Consider the following 21,626-nt stretch of genomic DNA (forward strand, 5'->3'; position numbering starts at 1 on the left):
ATCTAAGCTGGTGGCCATTGCATGCTGTGGCAGTGAATTCCATAGATTAATTATGCACTGTGTGAAAGAGTATTTCCTTTTTCAGTCCTAAATTTGTGATGTGGTATACTCATCAAGTAAGTTAATATACTGTGTACATTACTTTTGCTAGGTGATGTGATTGTAATCTATCAGAAAGAAGAGGATGGATGGTGGTTTGGATCTCTAAATGGGAAAAAGGGCATTTTTCCAGCTACATACGTGGAAGAGGTCTCCCCCTCCACTCACCAGACCCCCACCACAGACAAGGAAACTTCCCTTTGAATGGAACCACCTAAATAGTCACAGTTGGGATGGATCATATGTGCATACCTACTAATTCTCCTGGATCTCTCAGCAGTTTTTGATACCATTGACAATATCTTTTGGAATACAGTGGTTGTAGATTGAAAGTTCTGCACTTTGGTGGTTTTGCTCCTACCTGGGTGGCTAATTCCAGATGATGGTGCTAAGGGCCTACTGTTCAGCCTCAAGGGAGGGTGACCAGGATCCATCTTGTCCCTCGTGTGTGAACCTCTACTTGAAACCACTGAGTGAGGTGCCACTGATGACACCCAGCTCCTCTTCTCTTTTTCACTGAATTGGTATGTGGGAGCAGGAATTGACAGGATGATGGCCAATAAACTAGAGTTCAGTCTAAGATAGAGGTTCTGTACCGAGGTGGTTTGTATGTTGGGGAAAGTGTTTCGCCTGTTCAAGGCAGAGTTATGCTCATCCTAAAGGTTCAAATTTACAGTGGGGTACCAATAGATCCAGTTATTTCCCTGGAGACTTGAATGACATCCATGACTCACAGCACCTCACCAGCTGCAGCTGCTACATCAGCTGTGACCCCTTCTGGGCAGAGACAGTATGGCTCCAACTACCCATGCTCTGTTATCTTTAAAATGAACTATTTTAGTGTGTGGTATACTACCATTGAGGGCTTCTTGGAAACTCCAATCCATACAAAACACAGCAGTCAGATTACTAAATGGGACTATTTATAGGAAGCATATGAAATCAGTGCTCAAACAGCTGCATGGATTACTGGTCTGTTTCAGGCACAATTCAAAGTACTGTTACCTTTCACTAGCTTGGGGCCGAGTTACCTGAACAACCACATTCTGCCATGAGTCTGCCCTGCAATTCATCAAGCAAGGTCCTCCTCAGAGTCCCTTGGTAGGTGTCCACATTGAGGGCATTAAAAAAAAAAGTCATGGCATTTTGTATCTGCAATGCCCTCTCTAGAGACACTCACCCAGCACCAACCTTGATGACCTTTTGATGCCAATTTGCCCAGCCTTCTAGCATGCTGAGGACCTGGTTTTGAATGTATCTTTTGGATTTTATTGTGTAATTATGGCTGCTGGAGACTCTTGCCTGAAACCCTGGAGATGCCGCTGCCAGTCTGTGTAGATTATACTGAGCTAGATGGACAATTAGTTTGATTTGGTATGAGGCAGCTTCCTATGACTGCATTGTTATAGTTACTGACATGAGAAAAATTGCTCCTAGTTTTTCTGTTGAAATTAAGCATTGATTAAAGTAGTTCAGTGGGACTAACTTTAAGCATTTTTCTCATGTCAGCCAATGTTTTTTTTATCTTTGTTGAAGATTAATTCATCTACCAAATAAATACATTACAATACGGTTTTATTTCATTTTCATCAAAAGGCATCACATCAAGTACCTCTAAATATCCCCCTCTCTGCTCAGACCCTTTCTTTATTTAAAGAAAACAAACCCCCTTTGAATAGCTTGCTTTATCGTAAGTTTTGAAAGGTTGAACATAAGACACAGATCTTTCCCTTAGTAAATATCACAGGAAAGTTAAAATAGTGATCATATCTAATCACTGCTCAGCCAGTGTTTTAGCACCTACACCAACCCTAAAGGGAACCCTGTCATTCGTTCCTTTAGTTACCTGCCTCTCCATTCTGGCTGACATAGGTCTTAACATGCACTGTACTAGAAACAAACCTCACCCAGATGAAATTGACTACAGTCCTTTCTCAGAGTGAATCTCTTCCACAACCAAGCTGTGTGTTGTAGCACTTAGTGAACTGTTGCCCTGAGGGAGAGCCTAGAAATGTTTACTTACCTATATCTATAAAATGTTCCTTCCCTCTTTGTTCTATCTCTTTTCTCACTTCCCCACAACTTGTGTGGAGGGAAAGGTGGGCTTGGGGGTGGGAGGGCTGGCTCAGGATGGCATAGTGAGTGGGTGGGGGGATATGTTTGCAAACCACATAATGCCTTTCAATAAAAACTGTTTTTTGTTTTTTGTTTTTTAAATAAAAGAACTGTCACCAGGGAGCAAGACCTCTGCAAATCCCTGTTCAGATGCAAGGATTTCAGAGCTTGCTCTTGCTCAGTGGAAGGCAGGGGCCACTGGATATAGATTGTGTGTTTTGTGCGCTCCACTTCCTGCTGCATTTTGAAGATTACGTACTGTACTTAAAATACTATCTGACCCAATAAAAACCAGGAAATATTTTATTTTTTTAATATAAAAAGCTAACAAGAATATGCATGAAGGCAGGTTTACAGATATGGCAACAAATCACTTGTAAGGCAAAGCAATGAAGGCTTTCCTGATGTTAGCAATAAATGCAGAAAAATTGTTGGTTTCTCTCACTTTCAGTTGCAGTTCTTCCACACAATCCAAGGGAGGAGAACAAGAGACCACTAGGAGAAAACAGTGAAAAAAGAAACGGCTGTTTTATATTGAAAAATTGTGCTCCATTGTGGCAATTCATGTTTAGACTACAGTGTCTTGCATTAGGTTTTAGTCCTTTTGTTTTTCCCCTTTTCCTCCTAAGCCTCAAAGTGCTAATACTTTGTCATTACTTCTGAGTTTCATGTGACTGGCCCTTCAGTCTCTGATACCCTGCCACACAGCACTGGTCAACATTACTAATCCCTACAAGAAGCTGAATTGATTAGTTATAAGAGCACCTGCCCAAAGGTAGATTGCTAACTCAAAGTACCAAAGGAGGAGAGCAAGGGCTTGTGTTGCTGCACACTCTTCTAGAGGCAGGAACAAAATGGGGGAAAAAAATAAAGACAGAAACGCAAAGTAGGTCTACAAGTTGGTTTCAAACTTTTTGAAGTGAAGATTAACAGTGGCCTGGAATGCAAAGAGATCACAAAACCTTTAAAATGAAGTAGGGCATACTGAAATGCAAGCCGTTACATAAGCTAGTACTTCCCAGTGAAGCTTTAGATTTAAGACCAGCAAAATTGCTACATTAGAACTTGGGTCTAAGTTGGGTGAGATTTCATTTGAAGAAAAAGACAAGTAGATCAAGCATAAAAGGCTGGACAAGTTACCAAAAGAAACCAGACAGAAAGGCCACAGCAAGAAAAGAAAGGAGAGGAGAAAAATGGCAAAGACTGTTCTCATGATGAATTAATAAAACAGCTCGAGTCTTGGATAACTAGATGTGAGGAGAGAGAAAATGAATGCATGCAAGTCTGATTTATTTAAGTTAATCTGACTGAGAACTCTCTAATTTCACACATACCTTCATAGGCTCCCTCTTCATTGATGGAAAGAGTAAGCATGTATGGCTTGTCAGGATCTTTGTGGTCAATACAGCGAAATATAAACTGCAAATGATTAGCTAAGGCAAAAACAAAAATTCATTAACTTTTCATTCAGTTGTGTCCAGCTAATTTCAGAGTGGTAATCCTTTATTTCAATAAGTTTAAAACATCAGCTATATTGTGCGAAGTAAAACAAATCACCTGACATGGAAGACTCTCTGTTCTGCCCAGATAGTACCAAGCCTAGTATTTTGTCCACAAACTAGGCTTCTGAGACAATGACTTATAACAGAGTCTATCATCGCATTAAGTGTTGTGCTGTTAGTTCTTTTAACCCTGAATAATCAGCATCGCACACCATATTGCTCCATCAAAATCTTGATTCCCTCCATTTCAGGAACTGTAGCTTAACTCTGAAGGAAACACATTTGTATCTCTTCCCTACGCAAGTGCACAAAAAGAACAAATCAAGATAGTGCTAATTGACTGGATATATCAAAGAATTATATAGAAAAGAGAGGCAGAAATTATTCTGTATCTAGAAAACTGACAGGACAACCACATGGTATGAGGTTAGATCTGATACCATATAGACCAGGGATTCTCAACCTTGGGTCCCCAGATGTAATTGGACTTCAACTCCCATAATCCCCAGTCCCAGTGGCCTTTGGTTGGGGGTTATGGGAGTTGAAGTCCATCAGTATCTGGGGACCCTAGGCTGAGAACCCCTGATATAGACCATCTCTGAAGACTAGTTAGTGAACAAAATACATGATTATTCTTGTTGCCATTAAGAGGTAAAAGAAAAATCATACACTGGCTGCTGACTTCCCACCCATATATCAGCATTGATGTTAAGCAAGGCATATTCAGTACACGAACATGTGCGACATGCAAGGCTTTCTTCTCTTTGCACTGGCAGCAGAGCAGACCTGTTTGGAAAACTTTCAATGCAAACCCACACTTAGTGCACTATACATGAGTCTTACCACAAGTTTTACGAATTTCTAGCCCAAGCCGCTCTTTAAATAGTTTTTCAGCATTCTTAAGTCGCTCCAGTCTTTCTTCTGTGGCTTTGTTTTTCACTAAGATTAAACAAAAAAGTCCAGGTAAAGGACTTGCTATCTTTCTTTTTTTTAAAAACCACTGATCAAAACTCAAGATCAATATTTTTTAAAGTATTTTGTAAATATTATCAAATCACAACATATTATATTTTTCAAAGTATCAGTATCTACACTTTACAAGCTAAGAGTTAATACATGCCAAACTTTAACTTCAAACTTTAAATACACAATTTAAAAAGCCACCTGCCATCACTAAAAATTTTCATTTTCTTAATGTGGCTTGTTTGCTCGATATAAAATACCTCCCCGATGCAATCATGTCTCTCCCAACTCGTACAGCTCCCCAGATTTAAGATCTTTTTTGTCTTTAAGCAAAAGCTTTCAAAGCAGCTTACAACAACCACAACCAGAAAACATAGCAAACAAAGCCATAACAAACAGCGATAAAAGCAGCAGTCAAGAGAGATAAAGCAGCAACATCAAGAAGCAGAAACAAATTTCACCTGATTTAACATATTTTTGCCTAGTAGCAAAAGAGCTAAAGTTGGCACTAGCTGAGAGTTCTTGACATTTCACCCAGTCCCATTACCCCTCTAACTGCTACTTCCACAGGAAGCTGCCTCATACCAAATCAGAGAATGGGTCCCTCTAGCTTAGTATGGTCCACACTGACTGGCAGCAGCTCTCCAGGGCTTCAGACAGGTATTTCTCAGCCCTGCCAGGAGATGCCACGGATTGAAGCTGGAACCTTCTGTATACAAAGCAGATGTACTACCACTGAGCTATGGCTCCATCTCAAACTTCCATCCCACTAGAGTAGAGCTTATTACCATGATTCTTTTATAGGTTGCCAACCATGTACATGGTTCTTAGCAAAGACTAGAGGACAGACCCCTGTGGCAAAGGGCTGAACAATCTAGAATTCAACATATGAGGGATGGGAGGAAATAGAGACAGGAGAAGAACATGTGATAGGGTAGAGCAGGGGAACCTATGCTTGGGAACTCCTGAAGCAGGGAAGTAGAGTGCTGTGTCAAAGGCTTCGTGGAAAATGAGTCCGTGTTCGAAGCGTCTTATATTGTGGTAGGTGTAGCTCAGTAGTGCTATCTTGGAGATTCCTCTCCCACATACAGCTGATAAATGTCATCTGAATATCATGTTCCATCGATATACACAAATTAAACTGTTCCAAATATAGAGCATTCATAATAATCACCACCTCAACTTCAGACTCTCAGGCCAGAATTAATGAGTGGCTGAACTAAATGGTTCAGGAGAGCTTCAGCTATTCTTTCCCCCAAATAATCATTAATTCCTAAGAATGACCCAAGCTGCGCAGGTATCATCCCTGGAACTTCGCAGCTGTTGATTAGTGTTTTCGCATATAAATGCCTTTTCATTTGTTTCTTTTTGATAGAGCGGGCTTTAGAAGTTAGATATTAATGGCACTTGTTTCAACTGCCCACTGTGCAAATTGACACATGCAGACCTCTCAAGCTATTATTCTAGCTTTAAATAATGCATTCCATTCTATGGCTAATCGGTGACATGGTCAATCAGGTATGAGACTAGACAGGTTTGGCCATTTGTAGGTCATGGGGCAGAGGTCCTGAACCTGGATGGACTGGACAACCAGAATATAAATTCTGCTGATGGAGATTGTATTGAGTCCCCCAGAGCTGCTTCATTCTTGACATAATTATCAAGCATTTCTTACCCATCCTGACCACCTGCTTCTTAGGGTGGACCATATTCCAGGCTCCAGGGCATTCCAACCCCACCAACTTCTCTCCATGCTTGCCTCTGCTGTCTTATTTTAACTAGGTCTGTTCATCTCAGTCATTTCATCATTCCTGTATTCTTTGCTATCCAAATGATTCTGGTGTTAGTGTTCCTAGGCTCTCTGTGCACCTCACCACTGAGGAACCAGCCTTTGGAACCTCATACTAGGTCGTAATCCTTCAAGAGCTCAACCTGATCAGCTTCAGAAACTCCGACATCTTTCTTCCCATGCCACTGCTTTAAGACGCAACAGGTCTAAACTTCTCGTGAGCCTCAGTATGAGCACTGGCAACTTGTGGATGAATCTTACCCAGAGGAATAACTTTTTAAATAAACGTTACGCTTCCAGAATGAGCAATATGAACAATTGTTTTAAAATTACTTAATCCTTGGTCTTGAAACCCTGATAATGAAAACTGCATTTTCAGGAGTGAGCTTTCCAACAGCACTGAAGATCTGGGATCCACTTGGATGACACTTCCCCTCCACACCTCTAGGAACATAGGAAGCTGCCTTATATAGAGTCAGATCATTGGGTCCATCTAGCTCGGTTTTGTCCACATTGACTGGCAGCGGGTCTCCAAGGTTTCAGGCCAGCCCTACCTGGAGAAGCTGCCAGGGACTGAACCTGGGACCTTCCGCATGCAGACCAGATGCTCTACCACTGAGCTATGGCCGCATCCCCAACAAGCATAGTGAGGTCAGGAGAGGCTCGTGGGCTCTGATGCTTTTTGCCCAACTCCCTTCACTGCATACAGAATGTAAAACCAAAATTAGAATATTCTACACATAGAAGCAGAAGATCTGGCATTCAAATACACGAAGGTTTGGGCATTACTCTTTGTGCAGGATTGCGGAAAGAAGGCAAAACACATGTGTGATACTAGTTAACCAAGCTCACCACCAAGCCCCAGAAAATCCCAGACTCAGTTGTTCAGTTGCCTAGAATTAGATGTCGGCACCTCAAAATCTGCCATATGGAACTCAAAAATGTGATGCTTGTTCTTAGCAAGTTCATTTTCCAAGCCCTCAGTCATAATCAGCAGCGCTGCACGTTCAAACAAGCACAGACACTTGTTATGCTCCACTCTGGGAAGGAAGGGAGGGAGGACCTGGGATAAGCCCAATATGCTCTTCCTATCTCACCTTGGGGAAACCCCAGCAGCCAAGTAATATCTGAACAGACCTTTAAATCTGGCAGCAACGAATAGACGAATATTAAATTATATCCAGCCCCGCCTTAAAATACCTAAGAAATCCTTAACATAAAAGCACAACTGAGATAGTTCTTTTATTTGAAAAGATGCTAGGTATGCTGCCAAAAAAGGCGGGGGGGGGTGCGCGAGGGTTGATGAATCGACAATGCTAAGTTGTTTAAAACAATCATTGTCAAACTTTGCACTGGAAAGGACGAGCAAGACAACAGTGTGTCTATCAGGAATCCACTAGTATAGACCCTGACCTAGAAAACATGTCTGCTTAGTCGTATCCTAAATGTATTTGTAAAGCTCCTATGGTCCCTCCCTAAGTATTCAGAAATTATACAAGCATGCTATACAGGCACCTTTTAAAAGTGGCGATTCTCTTTATCTAGCAGGGGGAGAGCAACTGGCCCTATCCATCCCCAGCACAACATCCCTCCAGTGTATATCTTAGGTTTCTTTTTTTTATTGTGATCCCTTTAGGAACAGGGAGCCATTTTATTTATTTATTTCTATGTAAACCACTTTGGGAACTTTTCTTGAAAAGCTGTATGTAATAATTCATCATATTTGTATGAGCTCCCAGATTGGTATAAACTGCCTGAAGCACAACTGCACCACATATTATGGCACACACATTTCTCTGTATCTCCATATCAGAAAACAAATATGTGAAGGAGCCTTAAGCTGTGCATAAATAAATACATCTAAAACAGAATGGAACATTCCTGTGTGTATAGACTACATATTCCTGTATGACATTTGCTGAAACTTACTTTTACTTTTTCTGATCAATTCTTCCTTAAGCTCTTGAATGCTCTCCATCAAGTCTGTCTCTTGTTTTTTGCCATCCTTAATATTAGCAAGAACTTGGGATAATTTCTGCTCTTTCTCTTCAATGGATTTGTTCTTTTGGCAGAACTCTGTATTGAACAGGGAAAACTGGATAAATCTGGCTTTACTCATGAGTTTTCCAGTTAAAGGAATACTACTTAAAGGCATGCAAACAAAAATATTACATGGGCAACAAGCATTAGGACATGTTCTATTTTAACCTAATAAAAAGAAACACTTGTGTCTCCCTACTTTGAACACACTAAAGGACTAAATAAATGTTTAGTAGTATCCCTTTCAATGAAAATTCAGAGTTCTAAAAATAAATATAACCACCATATGTAAGTGAAGAAGACTAAAGGTTCATTTCTGGGTTACTTAGCTGCACATCACCTGGGTTCATGTCATATGTACATTATCCTATAACACAGTGGTTCCCAACCTGGGAGCCTCCAGATGTTGCTGAACTACAGCTCCCATCATCCCCAGCCACAATAAATTGTAGCTGGGGCTGAGGGGAGCTGTAGTTCAGCAACATCTGGAGGCTCCCAGATTGGGAACCACTGCTATAACAATACTGCCATAGCCTGTGTGTAAAAGCAAACATACAGGCCTGGATCAAATAATCCAACAAACCATCACTTTTTGAATCCCCCTCCACTTTCTTCCTTGACTTGGGTGCAGAGCTGTGATGGAGGAATTTTGGTTTGTTGAAGCATAGGTCCCCTTGTTGGCTGAATCTGAAAGCTGTGGCTTACAAACCAGGATATGAAACCAAGATCAAATCATGGTTTGTAAACCCTGGTTAAGCTGCAACTCCCAGGTTCAGACAACACAAGGACCCGTGGTTTAATCCAGGATTCATTCACACACAAAGAGAGGAGGAAAAGGGATATGGGTAGGCACAAACTCAGTGCTCCTTCAATGCTATTCCAGATCCATGCAAAAACATTTCAAGTAAAAGCTGCTATTTTGCTTTGTTTATGTTTTAGTATCACAGTTTGTTCATGCAAACATGTTTTAAGAGCAACAAGAATAGACCCATACTGTACCATCTGTATACTCCTGGAATTTACTGATGATTTGGTCCCCTTCTTTTAACCTCTTGGACCACTTGTCTGTAATTTAATATAAAAAGTTCATTTGGCACAATTGAAACAATTGTGCATGTTTACAGCAACCCATACAAAGCAGTCCCCATGCATCATAAAGATCACTTTCATGATCTGTACGAGCAGTCCAACCATCAACGTTCTGAACCCTTTATTACGAGCTGTGAGAGGGGCTTGAAAGGGCAAGGGAAGGAGGCCTCTGCAAGAATCCCAAACCCAAGCCCAGACCATCTGAGAAGAGACTACAGCTTAGCCATGCCTCTCTGAGCCTCGTGGACTGAATGGGCTTAAAATTTATTTATTTTTGAAAAAGAATCTCTGGTAGATTGTCCTGCTGCCACCAAACATTCCTTAATTAGCAGAGTTACCTCTGACTGGAATGGGAACACTAAAACTTCCATGCCCCTCTTTACTTGGCTAGCAGGCAAATATTAAAACGTGGTTCCACTTATATAGGTTTAACTGGGGAAGTAGCAGGCTTTGCTATCCTGTTTGAGGGCATGTGGACTAGTTTTTCCCTCCCCCTCTTCCAGAGTCAGTCAAACACCCTGAGAGGGCTTGTAAAAACAAAGAAAACTATTTTATTTATTTATTTTAAAAAGGATAAGCCAGTTCAGGATTTCACACATAGCTGTTGCAAATATTAGCTTAGAGCAGGGCTGCTCAACTTCAGCCCTCCTGAAGATGTTGGCCTACAAGTCCCATAATCCCTGGCTATTGGCCAGTGGCTGGAGATTATGGGAGTTGTAGTTCAGAAACAGCTGGGGGGCCTAAATTGAGCAGGCCTGGCTTAGAGGTTACGAGAGTTTTCCAAAATGCCCAGATGTTCTCAGGTGGCACTTAAAGTAATCAGTCCCAAGTTAGGGTTGAAGATAGTTAGTTACAATAAGCAGATACTTGGGTATACAAAGCAACACACACACAAAATAAAATAAATTCTAACTCAAGTCTTACTAAAACACTTTCTCCTCAGTCTTACCTTCTGAAGCCATAAACCTTAGCTTCCTTCCCTTGGACCTCACCAGGACTTAAGTGAGACAAACTCTGCAATCCCTGACACTCAGGGACTTGCAAAAAACTCACCCGGTGAGAACTTGCCAAGACTCCATTGCTCCCCTCTCACCTGGGCACACCTTTCTTCTTCCCAGAAGACCCTCAGGAGCCCTTCAGACTGGCCCAACTTGTTAACCAATTGGGTCATCCCCCCTGGTAAGCGGGATAGCACATGCCAACACTAGGTAAGGGACTTGGCATATAGGTGTCTATATACCAATGTCAGAAGCCTCCAAGCAAAGATGGGTATGCTGCAGTGCTTGGTTACTAATGAAAACATAGCTATAGTGGGTGTAACGGAAACCTGGTGGAACGGTGAGAACCAGTGGGCAACCGTTATTCCTAGATATAAACTCTACAGAAGGGACAGGAAGGGGAAGATTGGGGAAAGGTAGTGCTGTATATCAAAGAAGGGATAGATTCCAACAAGCTAGAAAACTTAGGTGGACCAGAGTCCTCCACAGAATCATTATGGGTAACATTACAAGGACTGAAAGGAAATGTGTTACTAGGGACGTGCTATCGCCCTCTGGATCACAATGCTGAGAGTGACCTGGAGTTGGAGAAAAAAATAAGAGGCGGCAAAGAGAGACAGGGCAGTAATAATGGGTGACTTCAACTACCCACATACAGACCGGGTAATTCACATTCAGGTAATGAAAGAGAGGCCAAATTTCTAGACATGCTAAATAACTGTGCCTAGGAACAGTTAGTCACAGAACCAACCAGAGGAATGGCGACCTTGGACTTGATCCTGAGTGGTGTCCAGGACCTGGTGAAAGATGTCAGAGTTGCAGAACCATTGGGTAGCAGTGACCATAGTGTGATCCAGTTCAGCATTAAATCTGAGTGGAGAATTGTCAAGGAAGTCCAACACAGATGCATTGGACTTCAGAAGAGGAAACTTCTCAAATATGAGGGGACTGGTAAAAAGGAAGTTGAAAGGGAAAGTCAGGAGGGTCAAATCACTCCAGAAAGCATGCAACTTATTTAAAACCACAATACTAGAAGCTCAGTTGGAATGTACCGTATTTTATGGACTATAAGACTCACTTTTTTCCTCGAAAAATATCCGCCAAAATTCAGGAGCGTCTTATATGTTTTAACAGTTTAATATGTTAAAACTCTGAAAAACTGGATTAAAATTAATGTGCGTCTTATAGTCCGTAGCGTCTTATAGTCCGTAAAATACGGTATACCAAGAATGAGGAAAGGTACCAGCAAGTTCAGGAGGATGCCAGCATGGCTAACAAGTAGAGTGAGAGTTTGAGGAGCATATAGCTAGAAATGTCAAGGGGAGTAACAAAAACTTCTTTAAATATAGAAGTAGAAAACCTGCTAGAGAGGTAGTTGGCCACTGAGATGATAAGGGCCTGATCAGGGTTATTAAGGAGAATAAGGAGATTGCAGAGAAGCTGAATGAGTTCTTTGCATCTCTCTTCACGGCGGAGGATACTGACCATGTACCATCTCTGGAATTGAGCTTTTCAGGTTTAGTAGCTGAAGAACTGGGCCAGTTTGAGGTGACAATGAAAGATGTTCTACACTGTCTTTAAAAACTAAAAATTAATAAATCACCAGGGTCAGATGGCATCCATCCAAGATTTCTGAAGGAACTCAAATGTGAAATTTAGGGGTGTACACGGAACCGCGGAGCTGCGGTCTGGCACTGGGGTGGGGGGTTCCTTTAAGAGCGGGGGAGGGCTTACTTACCCCTCCTGTACCCCTAGTTCTGTTAAAAATTGGGGCGGCAAGATATCTCTCTGCCGCCCCTTCTTACACTTTGCTGCTGCTGCTGGCTACACTCCAAAAGGCTTCAATAAGCCTGTAGCGCACACGTACGCCACGCGCTTCACGTCTCCGCGACATGCGCATGCAGCAGCAAAATGTAAGAAGGGGCGGCAGGGAGGTATCCTGCCGCCCCAATTTTTAACAGAACTGCGGGAGCTGGAGGGAGAAAGCGGTGAGAGGGGTAAGTAAGCCCTCCCTCCGCTCTTAAAGGAACCCCCACCCCCCCCGAATCACCCAAACCGCCCTTGTCCGGACCGGTCTGGAGGCCTTTAGAATGGTCTCCGGAATGGTCCGGGCTCATCACTAGTGAAATTGCTGATCTCCTAGCAAACCAGTGTAACTTGTCCTTACAATGAGGCTCTGTACCAGAGGACTGGAAATGTTGTGGGTAAGAAGCAAGGTGCCCAAATTTGCAGATGACACCAAACTCTTCCGGGTAGTGAAATCCAAAACGGATTGTGAGGAGCTCCAAAAGGAGCTCTCCAGACTGAGTGAGTGGATGACAAAATGGCAAACGCGGTTCAATGCTGGCAAGTGTAAAGTGATGCATATTGGGGCAAAAAACCCCAACTTCACATATATGCTGATGGGATCTGAGCTGCCGGTGACTGACCAGGAGAGAGATCTTGGGGTCATGGCAAACAGCTCACTGAAAGTGTTGACTCAATGCGCGGCAGATGTGAAAAACGGCTAATTCCATGCTAGGAAGTGCATTGAAAATAAAAATGCCAATATTACAATGCCCTTATGCAAATCTATGGTGTGGCCACATCTGGAGTACTGCGTACAGCTTTGGACACCATATCTTAAGAAAGATATTGTAGAACTGGAAAAGGGGGGAAAGAGAGCAACCAAGATGATCAGGGGCCTGGAGCACCTTCCTTATGAGGCTAGGCTACAGCATCTGGGGCTCTTTAGCTTGGAAAAGAGGCGACTAAGGGGAAACATGATCAAGGTGTATACAATTATGCATGGAGTGGAGAGGGTGGACAGAGAGAAATTTCTCTCTCTCACAAACAACACTAGAACCAGGGGTCATCCCACAAAACTGAAGGTTGGGAAATTTAGGAACCACAAGAAGTACTTTTTCACACAGTACATAATTAATCTATGGAATTCCTTGCCATGCGATGTGGTGATGGCCACCAGCTTGGATGGCTTTAAAAGAGGCTGAGAGAGATTACATAAGAACATCCCTGCTGGATCAGGCCCAAGGCCCATCTACTCCAGCATCCTGTTTCACACAGTGGCCCACCAGATGCCGCTGGAAGCCACAGGCAGGAGTTGAGGGCGTGCCCTCTCTCCTGCTGTTACTCCCCTGCAACTGGTACTCAGAGGCATCCTGTCTTTGAGGCTGGAGGTGGCCCACAGCCCTCCGACTAGTAGCCGTTGATAGACCTCTCCTCCATGGTGGACAGGTCTATCAATGTCTACTAGTCTGGTGGCTGTGGGCCATCTCCAGCCTCAGAGGCAGGATGCCTCTCAATACCAGTTGCAGGCGAGCAACATCAGGAGAGAGGGCATGCACATACCTATTGCCTGTGGGCTCCTCCCCAGAGGCATCTGGTGGGCCACTGTGTGAAACAGGATGCTGGAGTAGATGGGCCTTGGGCCTGATCCAGCAGAGCTGTTCTTATGTACAGACTGTCAATCAAGGATAAACCCCTTTTCCAGTTAACCCTATAATTGCTGACTGACTTTTCATCTCTGCGGAATGAGTTTTGTTCTGGGTGGCAGTGTCATGTCACTGTGTGCGCACAGAGTGGGGCCTTCCTGATTCAACCTGAGTGGGATCTAAAATTAATTGAGCGGACATCAGAAAACTTGTGAGCGCACACACGAGCATGCCTTAGAGGGAACAGTGCTGGCTGGCTGCCCACTATAGCCTCGAAAAGCTTACTTCCCCCACAGAGCTTATACCTCCTGAATCACCCACCCAGACGATTGTTGGCTTCTACCAGCAGCAGGGAGGTTTGGGGGCTGGGATGCCCCCGGAACTCCCATAATGCACCGTACATGTGGTGCATTATGCAGAGTTGATGCTGGCCGGGAGCCTGCTGGTGTGTGAGTGCCATGCAGCACCGACACACGATCAATTAGCCTGGGCTAATCCCTGCATAATGCACCACATGTGCGGCGCATTATGGGAGTTGCTGGGGCATCCCAGCCCCCAAACCTCCCTGCTGCCCAGTTTTGCCTGTGTGTGAGAATAGCCTCTCTCTTTACAGCTCTTACCCCCAGACCATGGGGCCTCCCACTGCCGCAAACCCGAACTGCCGATCTTTGAAAGTATTCTAGCTGCCATGTGCACAGCCGGGCGGTGGGGGGTGAACCTGAGCAGGCCTCCCCCCATGGTGGGTGGAGTGGGAGCAGCCGCTGGGCTGACTGTCCACTGAGGCTGTTCCTGCTCTGCCCACCACCGCCATGTGGGGGAGGCCTGCTTATTTATTATTTTTATTTATTTGATTTGTATACCGCCCTCCCAAAATGGCTCAGGCTCACCCCGCACACAGTGGCTGGAAGACTTGCAAAGAACGGTGGTTTGGCCTCATGGCGGCAGCGAGGGACTCGTGGCGGCAGCTTGCAGCGGCGGTCCAGGCGCCCAGATTACCTAAGTGTGCCACTGGATGTACCTTTCCAGCAACAGTACCAAGGGGTGAGTGAAGGGAAGGGGATCACAGGTGACTTCTTGGAGTAAATTGCCAGGGAAAAGGGGTGGGGGAAGATGCAGGACATACCTCTGCAGCAAAAATAATCCTGGGGTTTTGAAGGTACAGATCCTTTCACTGGGTGCAATCTGGCATTTCTATTTCTGGGCAGGAAACTATTCTCTCTACACTTGTTAGGTCCAATAGATGCCCATTTCTATTTCACCACATGTCTGTGTAACAGTCACCAAGTGGATATAAGATGCATTCCATTATTACAATAAGCCATATAACATTATCATACCTGAAAGCTTGCTTATGGTCTCATACCATAATTCTCTTAACCCCAGTGTCTGGTCAATGGATTCACTGCAACCAGTGGTTTTGAATTTAGTCCAAAATTCATTGATCTCTGTTTCAATTATTGCCAATTCATTCGCCCGGGCCATCGTTCTAAAAACAGATCACAATACCATCACACTGAAAATTCTGCTTGTAGATTAAGTGCAGGCTTGCTGAGAAATATTTTCAGTGTCATTAAAATATAACTTCTTCACAAAGCTTACATTTCCAAGTCATTTCGGTTTTCAGATACCAAAAGCGTATCTGTCAGAGCCGCTGCAGTTATTTACCATACAGGTCAGGATCTGGACTAAGCTTCATTGAAATAAATGAGAAAAGTTAGTAATAACGACTAACTTAAATCTCAGTAATGTCAATGGGACTTAGTCATGCCCAAATTATTCTGGATCCTGCCAAGAGTCTACAATTAAACCCATTCAACTTTCACACATCAGAAACCCCAGTTTGTTTTGTAAAAAAAAGTATTTTAAGAAACCAACCAGTAAATACAAACAGGGCACATAAACAATGAAACAGGCCAACCAGTTTAACCACCTAGGATTATAGGCAACCTAATGGTGCAGCGGGGAAATGACTTGACTAGCAAGCCAGAGGTTGCCAGTTCGAATCCCTGCTGGTATGAACACCTATATCAGGCTGCAGCAATACAGGAAGATAGTCAAGTCTTATTTACGGTCCTAGAACAAACAATCCATACATGCCAAAGACAAAAAAACTTTATAAGAAACTCTATAGATTCTCATTATAGAGAATTCGTGCTGAGGCAGGCAGGCGGGCGGGGGGAATCCCATAAATATGCTGTGAAGCAAATTACTAGGAAAACCCCAAGTTTTTTTTTTTTTTTTTAAATTTTCTGCAAAGAAGAGTTTCTAGTCCTCAGAATGAGACGGTGGGGAGAGGGGAATACTGTTAGCAAAGACTTCATTTGAGGCGCCTGCCCTCCTAGCTGCAGGGTCCTCCGAGCTGCTAGAGATTCCTGCCGGCGATTCTTGGAAATTTGGGGTCACACGCACCCCTCCCCATGGGCACACCCGTCGCGACTCCCATCCTGCAAGACTCACCACCATCATCCCGTCCGCTCTCCGCTGTTTTGTTCAAAGCTTCCACCGCTTTCGCGCCGGCGACTAACTGCTGCCTGCCTGATTGGCTCAGCCCGTGCGCGGCTCACGTCACTGGAGCGATATAGGACAGAGGGCGGAAGCGGGGGGAGGTGGCTCTGGGATTCTCCTTTGCTATTGGACAAGAGAGGAGGTGGGTTGAGCATGATGGGAATTGTAGTTTCAGGTCAGGAGACGGCCGCTCTCGCCCTTTTATGGCAGGGGTGCCCCAACTCGAGGCTCCAATTGTTGGACTACAGCTCCTACCACCACCACCACCCCCGCCACAATGGTTTGGGCCACCCTTACATCATAATTTTTTCTTCTAGGCAGCGTTTTATAATCCTCTGCATACTGATATATGAAAACAGAGCACTAAAAAGTCTTTTCTTCCTGGGACGACGATAGACAGCGATGGTGCTGGCAAAAGTTGATAAGTTCGAGGACAAAGATACAATCGACTTTTATTATCGTTGGCTTTTCTGTTCGTTTGGTTTTGCGCTCCAATTGCGAGAGCGAAAAGGCAGAGCAGGGAAGGGCTTGATTGTCCCCGTCCTGCCTTTATCATCAACTGCTGCTTGACAGGCATCCATTCAGCAGGTGGCGTTTTTCTGGCATGCAGATTGAGGGAGGGGGAAAAAATGTTTTCTTTTAAGACTCTAGGATTTCTGCCTGTCATGCAGCACAGGTGCCCTGCTAGAGGTGGAGGATAGAGGGTGGCAACCATATCTGTTTGCAGAGAAAATTCCTCTATTAGAAGGGGCGGGGGGAGAGATTGCATATTTTATTTTTAAAACTTTCTGTCTTCCCTTTCACAAGGTACCAAGATGGCTTACAAAATCAAAGATAAAAGCAAACAAATGCATTAAAACAATAAAAGCTGCAGAGCCCCGTAAAATGCTGGACAGAAATTATTGAGCTAATCTTAAAACCACTCTATCATGTGTTTACACCAGCTTCTGTGTCACATGAATAAACATAGGCCAAGAACATAGGAAGCTGCCATATACTGAGTCAGACCATTGGTCTATCTATCTCAGTATTGTCTTCACAGACTGGCAGCGGCTTCTCCAGGGTTGCAGGCAGGAATCTCTCTCAGCCCTATCTTGGAGAAGCCAGGGAGGGAACTTGGAGCCTAGATGCTCTTCCCAGAGCAGCTCCATCCCCTGAGGGGAATATCTTACAGTGCTCACACTTCTAGTCTCCCCTTCATATGCAACCAGTGGACCCTGCTTAGCTAAGGGGACAAGTTACGCTTGCTACCACAAGATCAGCTCTCCTCTCCAAAAGGCAGAATTGTGCCTATTGGCCCAGCACATTGTGCAGCATCCCAACAGCCTAACAGGATCAGGTTAGTAGTCCTGCTGCTGCTACTCCCATCATTTCCACAACCATGAGCAAAAATGTGTAGTAAGAAGCCTAGTAGAGGATTTCTAAGATGATGATAATGATGATGATTTTAAAAAGAGAACAGAACTGCAAGGTTACTGTATTGGTGGCTAATTAAACAGATGCAGCTGGCCTTTAAATAAAACTGATTATTTGTTATATTATCTACTGTGACCAAAGGTAATTGTTTCAGAAAGGATGGCCAAAGATGATATGTTTGTTATGAAAAACTTCAACATAAGTAATGATAAGCCTTCCTTCAAAGACAGTTGCTAAATGGCCTATATTTCTGGAACTGGTTTATCAGCATAAGGAATACATATTTAATGGGCCCATAACAACTATTTTGTATTCAGCATGCTTAAGGTCATAATTCCCCAAACAATACAATATTTTTGTTAGCCTGCCATGAAATATTCAGCACAAACTCTGTCATTAAAGAGAAGCAGAGAGACACTTCATGTTGTGCAAAGCGTGCATGCTATGTAGTGTTTCTTCTCTGACCTTCTCTGTCAACATTTCAGGAGGTAAGCTATTCTGAAATCTTGGGGGGAGGGGGGTTTCCCCAGGGCAAGCAAAACAATCTAAAAGTCTAGTTGCTTAGAGAATAAAATAAAAAAGAAGCTAATACTGATTTTTTACTTTTCCATTTTATCTTAGGCTCATGAAAATGCTAGTCTTCAGAAACCTCTTATAAGTTGACAAGGTGATTATTTTGTACCCATCATAGACCTGGACCAGAATGGGTATAGATTGCTAAGACAAAATAAACTGTTTCGCAGTCTCTAAAAGCCACTTCATAATGGTCACAAACTGTAACTGAAATGTTATAATAAAAAGTAGGCTTTATCATTATAGACTGTGTACTCTGCAATTAGATTTTCTTCAGTGCCTGTAGGCTGAATATTTCATGTCACCTGCCTCAAGTTTGGGAACATACACAAATCATTCTTTTATTTCTTTTATTACAGTTTGTTGCTTGTTAATGAGCACCATATGCAGTAGGATGAACAGAAGCCATTCATTTTGGCTTGTTGCAAAAATAGTTCAGGACAACAGGCATTGATCTCCAGCGCTGCTCTTTGGAGGGCTTCTTTTGTGTGCTCCCCTGGACTTTTTAGATCCAGAGTATTATATTCTCCTATTTCCACATGTTGTCTAGCAAACTGCCAACACATCTTATTCCCATTCTCTGTCTGTGCAGGTGCTGATTAGAGACCACAATGACATACAATAATGGTTGCCTCGCTGCTCTGTTATTTTCCTTTTGAAGAAAATGTAACCACAGTACAGAAAAAAGAGCCACACTCTTTTAAAAAGAGTTTGTTAGCAGTTCTCAGTTCTTTTATTAGGAATCCTGATCTCCAATTAAAAAGACCATCTGTTCTATGTGACAATGACAGAGTGTTATTTCTTGTCTCCTGGAAGAAGGATGAAAAAAGTTGCAAATTTCAAGGCTGCTCATAAGGGCCTGTTCATAAAACTCTGCCTCCGAGGGAGAATCCAGTTTAGTAGTCTGCCATAGGCTAGACAGATACATTTCCTGTTGTTTGGCAAAGGAGTATACAAGGTATGTTTGTAAACAGATATTTTTACAAGTAGCCCAATGTATATATTAGCTAGGGTTACCACACTTAACTTGAGCCCATGTACTACACATTTGTGCACCAAACCATACTGTGAAATTTTGGACCAACAAAAGAAAGCACTTTCCCACACAGTGCATAATTAATCTATGGAATTCTCTGTCATGGGATGTGTTGATAGCCACCAAATTGGATGGCTTCAAAAGACAGACAAATCCATGGAGGACAGGGCTAGCAATAGCTACTGGTCTTGATGGCTATAGACTACCTTCACGTTCTGAATACCAGTTGCAGGTTGTGCTAGTGGAGAGGGGCATGCATTCATTTCCTGCATGTGGGCTTCCCAGAGGTATTTGCTGAACTACTGTAAGAAACAGGATGCTGGGCTAGGTAGGACTTGAGTCTGATCCAGCAAGGCTCTTCTTATATAAGCTGAAGTGGAAAATTACTTTGGATGCTAGGGCAAGGTTTCTTAATCGTGGGCCCCCAGATGTTGTTGGACTACAACTCCCAGAATCCCCAGCCAAAAGGCCATGTCTGGGGATTCTGGGAGTTGTAGTCCAACAACATCTGGGGGCCCAAGGTTAAGAAACCCTGTGCTAGGGAGAAACCCTTTCCTTATCACATCCAACCTTAGTACTTGGGAGAAACACATGGGTATCTGCCCAGTAGAGTGAGCCCAGAATTACTAGAAGCAGAACTCCAAATATGAATTACATACGGATCTCTGGCCAGGCAGTGCTGTGTCATGTTAAAGTACTCCAGAGAGACAAACTGAGTTAGGAACATAGGAAGCTGCCATATACTGAGTCAGACCTTTGGTCTATCTAGCTCAGTATTGTCTTCACAGACTGGCAGCAGCTTCTCCAAGGTTGCAGGCAAGAATCTCTCTCAGCCCAACGTACTGTATGCTTTGGTAGTTTGTTGGTTCAATTAAAAAAAAAATCTTGTCCTATTTTTAAAATAATAATAATAATCTTGTCCTATCTTGAAGAAGTCAGAGAGGGAACTTGGAACCTTCTGCTCTTCCCAGAGCGGCTCCACCCCCTGAGGGGAATATCTTACAGTGCTCACACTTCTAGTCTCCCATTTATATGCAACCAGGGCAGACCCTGCTTAGCTAAGGGGATAAGTCATGCTTGCTACCCAAAACAACTGTTTATGTGGTACAAGCAAAATGCAGAAATCACTTAGGTGGCATACTGTTGATAACAGGAGTAAATGTGGTGAGGGAGAGTCTTGGAAAACCTCACTGCTGGTTGCGAAAGTGGAAAGTTGAGAAGGAAGGGGGACAGAAGGATTGTGGCAACTTGATTCCTTTCTTAGAGTATATGTGACCGTGAGAATGACACTAAGGAGGTGGATCTTATCGGGAAGGTCCAAGGAGTTCTATTTGCAAAGGTGTTGTCAAGGCAGGAGGCAGTAGAGCATTTGCTTGGCACCAAGTTGCAAACAGCGAAGGTACTCTGTGTGTCAAGAGTCAGTCAGGGAAACATTGGGCTTCCAAGGCAGTCAGGTACAGCATAGCCCATAGCAAGCCCACATGTGGAATGGCCTAGCTTCAGTGAACCAGCAAAAGATATCCATTGATTTCAGCTTAAAGGTAAAGTTGTGCCTTCGAGTCAGTGTCGATTCCTGGGAACCACAGAGCCATGTGGTTAGCTTAGGGATGTCCAAAATAGTCTTGGGAGTGTAGGGAGATCCACAGTTAAGCCCACATGAGAACACACCCCAAGACAATGATGCAGCTCTTTGGGCTCAATGACCTCCCTTGGGGAGTGGAGGCAGTATTCTGGCCTTTTAGCTAGAGATTCCAGGTCATAAGCTGGAAATCTGTGCACAAAGCACGAGCTATTCGCTCTGTCTCCATTGCCTGTCATTCTTTCAAATACAGTGCCTGACAGAACTTCAATATATATTAAGGCTCTACACACGATCTGCGTGTAGAACTGAAAGGGGGTTTGCGGGGAGAGCGGGCTCTCCCCACACGACCACTGGCCCGTTGCTGCGCAGGCAGATTGCCCGCCCAGACGAGAGCCGGCTTCGCTCGGGCGCTCCAGTGCCCAGCCACGGCTTGTCCAGCAGCTCTTGGGATTGGGCAAAGAGAAGCACCGCTGCGTGGTGTCCCACCC

At 43.7% G+C, this 21,626-nt stretch overlaps 2 protein-coding genes and 1 long non-coding RNA gene across 7 annotated transcripts in view; 2 read left to right on the plus strand and 1 right to left on the minus strand.

Moving 5' to 3' along the window:
* NOSTRIN (nitric oxide synthase trafficking) overlaps positions 1–1,672 on the plus strand; it is a 33,649-nt gene extending 31,977 nt beyond the window's left edge. For all 4 annotated transcript variants that reach the window (XM_053287019.1, XM_053287017.1, XM_053287016.1 and 1 more), the window contains exon 15: positions 152–1,672. In XM_053287019.1, coding sequence (XP_053142994.1) covers positions 152–303 — 152 coding nt within the window. In that variant the 3' untranslated portion in view covers positions 304–1,672. The remainder of the gene's footprint in view (positions 1–151) is intronic.
* An 831-nt stretch (positions 1,673–2,503) lies between these two features.
* SPC25 (SPC25 component of NDC80 kinetochore complex) lies at positions 2,504–16,639 on the minus strand. 2 transcript variants are annotated; one of them, XM_053287020.1, is made up of 7 exons: positions 16,484–16,639; positions 15,364–15,512; positions 9,508–9,573; positions 8,398–8,544; positions 4,560–4,655; positions 3,549–3,647; positions 2,504–2,709 (listed from the first exon to the last, which is right to left on the minus strand). In XM_053287020.1, the coding sequence occupies exons 2-7, from the start codon at positions 15,506–15,508 to the stop codon at positions 2,585–2,587; spliced, it is 678 nt and encodes a 225-aa protein (XP_053142995.1). In that variant the 5' UTR covers positions 15,509–15,512; positions 16,484–16,639; the 3' UTR covers positions 2,504–2,584. The 2 variants fall into 2 exon arrangements, with proteins under 2 accessions (XP_053142995.1, XP_053142996.1); XM_053287021.1 differs by lacking the exon at positions 16,484–16,639 and adding an exon at positions 16,436–16,455.
* Positions 16,640–16,695: 56 nt separating this feature from the next.
* On the plus strand, positions 16,696–19,305 carry LOC128341023 (uncharacterized). The gene is made up of 3 exons (XR_008314150.1): positions 16,696–17,119; positions 18,569–18,614; positions 19,113–19,305. It is a non-coding gene; the product is annotated as an uncharacterized LOC128341023 (long non-coding RNA).
* The last annotated feature ends 2,321 nt before the right edge of the window (positions 19,306–21,626 follow it).

This window comes from Hemicordylus capensis, chromosome 1 (assembly GCF_027244095.1).
Source record: "Hemicordylus capensis ecotype Gifberg chromosome 1, rHemCap1.1.pri, whole genome shotgun sequence".
NCBI lineage: Eukaryota > Metazoa > Chordata > Lepidosauria > Squamata > Cordylidae > Hemicordylus > Hemicordylus capensis.